The sequence below is a fragment of the Mandrillus leucophaeus genome, unplaced genomic scaffold (genome assembly GCF_000951045.1).
Source record: "Mandrillus leucophaeus isolate KB7577 unplaced genomic scaffold, Mleu.le_1.0 Scaffold85, whole genome shotgun sequence".
In the NCBI taxonomy this organism is placed as follows: domain Eukaryota; kingdom Metazoa; phylum Chordata; class Mammalia; order Primates; family Cercopithecidae; genus Mandrillus; species Mandrillus leucophaeus.
Window position 1 is genome coordinate 394,474 of NW_012109252.1, and position 8,356 is coordinate 402,829.

An 8,356-nucleotide genomic window follows, 5' to 3' on the forward strand; every position below is an offset into this window, starting at 1 on the left:
TCTGTCCAAGTGCTGGGTTGTGCTGTGTCGTGTGGTTTTCAGTAACGACGGGAGCATGTGCCACGTCCACACCACGTGGAAATGTTCTCACACTCTCTCCAAAAAACAGGACGGGTAGATTTCCATTCATGTGCTGCAGTCTTGTTTTTCAAAGATGATGGGAATAAATCAGTTATTTTAGGGATTTCTGAGTGAAAGTCTTAGGGGGAAAAATGAGAATTAATCTAAGAGCAGGCACAACGTGGTCACTTGCACAAGAAACTGTTGCTTTTACTCACTCTCTCTTCAGCCAGAAAATGGAAGCATGTACTGATTTTTGGGCCATTTTAATCTGTTTGTTAAGACTTACCACAGATAGTAGTTATGGTAGCCCTGGAACACACCTTAACTATTCTAGTGTGTGTTTAAATTTATTAAGCCCTGAGTTCAGAACACAGGTGGTAGTCAAATAGCACGTGAGGAAAAAGGCAGACATACAAGCTAGACAACACTGCTTTTATACAAATAAGCATGTAAGAAGTTGTGTAAATATCTTACACAGACGATAAGAGGTTTGGTCTGCTATTTTGGGAGATAAAAAGTTAGCTGTCTGAAATCTAAATGTTTTCCACTATTTTTAAGAAATATTTCCTGAACAGCTACAGCAAAGTGGTTTCTGCAGAATATTAATTGCAATCCAGTGGCAACGCATATGGAATTTAAAGGTCCATCTTATTTATGGAACATCATCATAGTACATCAATTTTGTGATAACTGGAAGAATCTAAATGAACTCTTCAAGGTAACAAAGACTGCAGCAACCTAGTATATTTCATATGTCAAACAGAAATTTTACTACCCCATCCAGAATAAATTTGGTAACACAAGCACAACTGTGGGGGCAGAACGTGGTGTGATTTAAACTCTTGGTAAATCATTCTCACTAAAATTCAGGGATATTAGCTTATATAATGCAATCGTCATCTATTGAGATTTAGAGAAATTGCTGTTCATATACATGACTATGGGTGAACATAATTTTAGAATTTAATTTTATTCATTGAGTGCTTTTATACAAAGAACTTTCATAAGTGGTTTTGGAAGGGAAGAGAAAGAACCTGATGAAGCTGTCATTCATGGAGTTCTCATCTGCTTGTGGAAGCAGGTCACAGAGAACAAAGAGCACACAGCAGTGTAGACTGAGTGAGTTCTGTACTAGCTGTCTTGTGTCCGTGCACAGCCCTGCCTTGCCTGACCTGCCAGCAACACGAGAAACGGTGTTAGCAGGGAATATGGCAGCAGCAGAATCTAAAGGACCAGGCACCTCCCGGGACGTGTTTCCATGTAGCTCCTGGAACACCCGTGGCTGACTACACAAAAGGAAACAAGCAAGTGTGCTAACTATGCTTCTGAAGGCACAGCTATGTCTCTTTCCTTTCTGCCTTCTTCTCAGCCCTTTTTGAAATTCAGGTATACATCAAATACATTCTTATGTGCAAATTGGATGTTTGAAAATTCATCATAGGTCCACACTCATTTATTTCTACCTTCATAGTTCTTTTTCTCTATTTCTCTTGTAGTATTTAGTCCTCTGTTATTTATTTTTTTAAAAGGCCAGTTTTCTAAAGTATATCTAAAGTACACTTATTTTTAAAAAGAATTGACAAGTGTGAAAAGTCACTGTAGCTAGTGGCTAATCATTCATTGTAAGTGTCAAGAATTAAATATCATATGCAACTCAAAATCTTCTTTGACAATTTAAAAAATCTCACTTATTCTCATGAAAACTTGGGGATGTGTTTCTAAACAACATAGATGCATTTTACCAATATAGAAGTTTTATTTTCCCTTTATTACTTGTATACTTTTCCATTTTTGCATATCTCAGTCTGGAACAAAGAATAAAAAGGGACTGAGCTTCATCAGATTCTCCAGAATATATAAAATCTTCATATAAATAGAACATATAACGTACACACACATGCCTATAAGTACGACATACAAGGCCAGGCACAATGGCTTACGCCTATAATCCCAGCATATTCGAAGGCAGAGGAGGGCAGATCACTTGAGGCCAGGAGGTTGAGACGAACCTGGCCAACATGTTGAAACTCCATCTCTGCTAAAAAATACAAAAATTAGGTAGGCGTGGTGGTGCATGCCTATAATCCCAGCTACACGGGAGGCTGAGCCAAGAGCATCTCTCGAATCCGTGAGGCAGAGGTTACAGTGAGCCGAGATTGTGCCACTGCACTCCAGCCTGGACAACAGAGTGAGGCTCCATCTCAAATAAATAAATGCAACATATAAATAAGTTCAAGAGATCTATTATACAACATGGTGACTATGGTTAATAATAACATACTATATTTTTGAAAATTGCTAAGACTATAGGTGTTCTCATCAAAAGTAAGTAAGGTAATGAGTATATTAATTACCTTTGCTTAGCCATGATGATACATACACATATTTCAAAATAACATGCTGTAGATGAACTATATATACAATTTATATTTGTCAATAAAAATACAATTAAGTATGTAAATGTGAGTGAGAATAAAAATCATTAAGTTGCAAGTTTAATAAGAACAATAATTTAGAAAAACATCTGTTGCGTGTTGACTCTAAATAGGTGCTGCAGATTTCACAATCACCAAGATAAGACTCTCCCAGGGCTTACAGTAAAGCACAAAAAATAAATGTAATGCAGAGTGGCAAGTCTTGCAGCAGAAAAGAGTGGTGCTAGAGACACGTAGGATACGGGCCATCCCTGAGCAAGTGCAGACTGAATTAGAATATCAACAGCGCGTGGTTAGATAAGACAACAGAGGAGAGAATGGACTAAATATTTACAGCAGGTGTGGAGGCTGAAGAGGGGAGACACCCTCAGGTACTAAAAGAAATTGTAGCATACCTGGATTGTGAAATACCAGGAAAGAGCTAACGAAATATGTCCTAGAAGAAGACAGTGATGTTCACATCACATCACACAGGGCTTCCTGAGTCCTGGATAGGATCTGGACTAAGAAGAAAGTTGGTCACCAGAAACATTTCAAGCAAAGTAGGGTCATCCTTAGGATTGGAGTTTGGGAAAATATTTTGGCTGCAGCATGGGGAGCAGTGAGAGGACCTCAACAGCGTCTATGATGGCAAATGATGATAGACAGTGAAGGGTGAGAACCTCAACTGAAGCGCGACATGGCCTGTTTGGGAATACAGCTAGAGCAATAGAGAAAATTTTCTGTGTGATGTATTTTGGGGAAGAGAGGGATGTGTGACAGTATTTGTAACTGGACTATGTAAGCTCTCCGGAATGATCCTTTGACAATATTTTCCTTAGGCCCCTTCATTATCAAATCTTATATCTAGTTCAATAATTTGGAAGAGATATTTTGAACAGCATTTTGTTTTGTTTTTGCTTTAGGTGCATCAATCTTTGAATTGATATCAAATCATAGTGTTTTTTTGGGGTTTTTTTTTGGCTTTTTTTTCTTTTTTTTTAATGGAGTCTCACTCTGTCACCCAGGCTGGAGTACAGTGTTGCGATCTTGGCTCACTGCAACCTCCACCTCCTGGGTTCAAGCAATCATCCTGCTTCAGCCTCCCCAGTAGCTGAGATTACAAGCATGCACCACCATTCCCGGCTAATTTTTGTATTTTTAGTAGAGATAGGGTTTCATCATGTTGGCCAGGCTGGTCTCCAACTCATGATCTCAGGTGATCCTCCCACCCCAGACTTCCAAAGTGCTGGGATTACAAGCGTGAGCTACCACATCTGGCCATAGTGTTTGTTTCTAAGAAAATATGTCAAAATCATCTCTGACATACAGAGAAGGGGCTTTGACACACATACTGTATCAATGTCAACAGTATCTTACTCATCTTCTACTCTACCTGAAGGTGGTATGACCCTCAAATAAAATTCCAAAAGCTGTATCAATTTTGTCACCATAATTTGGAGGCAGTAGTGACACTCAGTGTGTAAGAAATCAAGAATGCAAAATATTCCAAAGTAGTTCCCCCATATGAAATATCACTGGCATAATTATGAAACATGCTTCCATTTCTTCTATAACTAAAGAACAAAAGCTAGGTGAAACACGCAAACCTGCTGAGTTTGGACTGTGCTACTTTGATAGTTACTAGTCGGCCCCTAATGCCTGATAAGGGATGTGTCCAGCACAAGTTCTGTCCACGGCCAGCAGTAACCATGCATCAGGATAAACAAACACCAGCCTCTTTGGTGAGATCAGGTAACCAAAGGACTCTCTTGACCCTCAGCATGGAAAGCAGAAAGACCCTCACCCTCATTTTATTTCTGAAACCCCTGCACAGTAGAGCTCCCTGTATTAATTAATATTACAAATAGTATCCAAAATGCCATAATTTATTTTACTCCAAGAAGAAATTGTAAACTTCAGCATCACAGAGGCAGAATGAAACATTTAAGGCTTGCTAATAATCGTAGCAATAATTATATTTCCAGTGCAACATGCCAGGTAATTTCCATGAATTTTATTCTTTAATTCTCATGGCCACCCTTTGAGGTGGGAAGTAGGAAGCTCATAATGTGAAAACTGAGGCTTGATGAGACTAAATTGATCACAGTGTCCCAGCAAACACCAAATCTGGTGCCTGGACTCCTGACTGCAGAGTTTTGTGCTATGCCAGGACCCTGGGTGCCCAGCCAGCTTCCCAAAGGAAAGCCCACATCAAACAAGATGAATCAAAACCATACAGGGTTTTGAATTCACTTTGTCAATTTCAGTGACAAATGCTCATTCAGGGCCTCCCAAGCGATAAATTTAAGTAAACCCGTTCCCAGCTCTGTTCAACTCAAGTTCAACAACTTCAACTCCAAGAACTATCTTGAAGCAACGGTGCTCTCTGTAGATTTCTTTGACTTGTGTTGCATTAGGAACGTTTCGCTTTCATAGAGCTGACCCTGTAAGGATCATCTTTGTTTGGTAGCCTAAGGTGTGAAGTTAGCAGCGTACCTTGAACCTCAACCAAATACCTGCATTTTGTGTGTGTGCTATTCTGCTTCACAAAAGGTGGTGACATCCTATGTATTGAATATCTTGAATATCTTCATAGTAGTGTGATAATGTATGCAAACTTCACTTCTTTGATATTCCGAGACATTTAGAGGTAAAGTTTCTCCTCCTGAATGCAATATAACATCTCTGGATCAACCTCTGAGTGTTTCTATATCCCTCACAGCAGACCTTCAAACCATCTTGAAATTCAGTTCTGAGTCACTTCTACAAGCATTCCCAAAACTGACAGCTTGATTAGAAAGTAGTTAGGTTATGAAAAAGACACTTGCACATACATGTTTATATCAGCACAATTTGCAATTACAAACATGTAGAACCAACTTAATGCTCATCAATCAATGAGTGGATAAAGAAACTGTGGTATGTGTGTGTGTGTATATATATGTATGTATATATGGGTACATATAGATATGTGTGTGTGTGTATATATATATATGACAGAATACTACTCAACCATAGTAAAGAATGAATTAATGGCATTTGCAGCAACCTGGATGGGGTTGGAGACTATCATTCTAAGTGAAGTAACTCGGGAATGCAAAACCAAACATCATATGTTCTCCCTCATAAGTGGGAGCTAAGCTATGAGGACACAAAGGCCTAAGAATGATAAAGTAGAACTCGGTGACTCAGGGAAAGGGTGTGAAGGGGATGAGGAATAGAAGACTACAAATTGAGTTCAGCATATACTGCTTGGGTTCCCCCAAAACCTATGGAAATTAAAAAAAAAAAAAGAAAGGAAGTAGTTTACTAAAAAAACAACAACAAACACCCATAAATTGGAATTTGCTCTTAGCCCCTGCAAGATAATAATTCTCCATGAAGAATTCTAAAAGTAAAACCAATGCATTTTGGGGATAGGTGTCCAGAGAAACCACCCTGAATTTGCTGGAACTCACTTTTCTCCAGCCTCTGCTCTTCCAACGTTGCAGAGGGATCTTTGAAACCTGTAGTCAGAGGACGCCAGGTCTCCTCCAAAGCCCTGCAATGCCTTCTTCCTGCATCACTCTGCACAAACAGGAAGCCCGAGAGGCGGGGCCTCCCTTCCTCTCCAAGCCACCTCTGCCCATTTGTCCCTCACTGCCCTGCCAGGCACACTGGGATCACATCGCTTTCTCGAAGGGCCGATTGCCTTCTTCCTTCAGGGCATTTTCTTCACTGCCGCCTCCTCCATCCGTCTCTCTATACCCCTCTATCTTGTCTTAAATTACCCATCATCAAATCACATTCATTTTTGGGAGTCTGAGGTGGGGGGATCACTTGAGCCCAAGAGTTGGAGGTTGCAGGAAGCTATGATCACATCACTGCACTCCAGCCTGGACAACAGAGTGAGACCCTGTCTCAAAAAAAATAATAATAATTTTAAAAAATTTTCCTCCATAAAACATAAACCCTATATTAGTCCGTTTTTACACTGCTGACAAAGACATACCCAAGACTGGGCAATTTATAAAAGAAAAAGGTTTAATGGACTTAGAGTTCCACATGGCTGGAGAGGCCTCACAATCATGGTGGAAGGCAAGGAGGAGCAAGTCACGTCTTACATGATGGCAGCAGGCAACGAGAGAGCTTGTGCAGGGCAATTCCCCCTTAGAAAACCATCATATCTCCTGAGACTTATTCACTATCATGAGAACAGCACGGAGAAGACCTGCCCGCATGATCAATTACCTCCCGCCGGATCCCTCCCACAACACGTGGGATTCAAAGTGAGAATTAGGTGGGGACACAGCCAAACCATGTCCAGCCCTAGCCCCATGTGTGCAAGGATTTTGTCTCTTTTATTCACTAAGCCCAACACCTAAAAGAGGACCTGACACACAGTGGTTCTCAAAACAATTCTTTAAAATGAGTAAATAAAGAACACATTTTAATGAAAACATTCTGCGTAGTCAACATTTGAGACAGATCAACGTTTGAAATATATTATAGGTTTGGTGTATTTGGATGCATGTTTTATTACAGTGATGTTTTAATGAAAGATTGATTCTGAATATTTTGTTTTCCTCTGTAGACCAAACTGTTTTTCATTCTGTTTCATAAATGAGTGTTAACATTCATTTTAGGGAAAGAAGATTCAAATAGATTCTATTTATTTAAATACTCAGTAGGGAATGAAGAATCTTTTCTGTATTGTTTATGGCAAAAAGCACATAGTTGAAAACAAAACTGGTATTTGCATTTTAGTAGTAGCAATTGCAGAGAAAAGACCAGACATATCCAGAAGGTGCACTGATTAATTGCAGCATTTGTGTTGTCAGCATATCTGTGTAGCCATGTGTATCCCTTAAAAGACAGCAAATTAAATACCTTTCTCTTTGTGAAATGACCTTCCTTTTTTTTGGTATTTGAAATTAAATTTAAGATCAATTAAATATCCTTTAGAAACTGTTTACAAAAATGATGTTTAGTTCAGCAAAAAGAAGCCATGTGTTCACTTTCTAAAGTGGAGAGATAAAAATATTCCTTGTGTGTGTGTTTTTTTAAGGGTTCATTTGTTTTTCCATTTTCAGAAATTGAAAAGGGAGGGTGTGGGGATCCTGGAATCCCCGCCTACGGGAAGCGGACAGGCAGCAGTTTCCTCCATGGAGACACACTCACCTTTGAATGCCCGGCGGCCTTTGAGTTGGTGGGGGAGAGAGTTATCACCTGTCAGCAGAACAATCAGTGGTCTGGCAACAAGCCCAGCTGTGTATGTGAGTATTGCTCCTTGACCTGGACTCCCTCCTGTCCTGCAAGGATCTTGCAAGGGGAGAAAAGCCCATTTAGGGAGGGCAGCCTTCAGAATAGCTCAGGGTGCCACATTTACCGGAAACATGCAAGGACATTCTCAAACACCAACTTGCCTGCTTTCTTCATTTAATAAAAACTAATTTATAATTTTATTACATCTGCTCGATAAAATGTACTTGAACGTTTCCTGCCAGAAAGGTCATCACGTATATCATTGTTTCCATCAAAAGCTGATCATGTTCTGCTGTATCAGACATCAGTACAGCAAGAGTCTTTTGTGACTTAATAATGCTGTATAACACTTAAACACAAGCTGTTCACCAGTGTGAGCATGGGTGGTGGTACTGGTTTGGAATTCAGTTGACGAGCTGCCCACTTCCTCTTAAAAATACTATTTTAACAAGTAGAAAAGACTTCACAGTCAATTTTAAAGGAGGGTTTATTTGTAAATAAATATAGCAATGGCTGAAAAGTGTGTATGAAATTATGTGGAATAAGAAGCAAAAATGTACTCTAGAGAGAAATCCAACAGTTTCTCCCTCCGAAAAATTATTTATGTATTTTATATATATATGATTTTAAGT

At 39.5% G+C, this 8,356-nt stretch overlaps 1 protein-coding gene across 1 annotated transcript in view; it reads left to right on the forward strand.

Annotated features, from left to right (window-relative positions):
- The window catches only part of CSMD1 (CUB and Sushi multiple domains 1), a 666,897-nt gene that overhangs the window by 128,607 nt on the left and 529,934 nt on the right, over nt 1–8,356 (forward strand). The window contains exon 4 of the mRNA XM_011968609.1: nt 7,553–7,735. Within this exon, the coding sequence (XP_011823999.1) occupies nt 7,553–7,735 (183 nt within the window). The remainder of the gene's footprint in view (nt 1–7,552; nt 7,736–8,356) is intronic.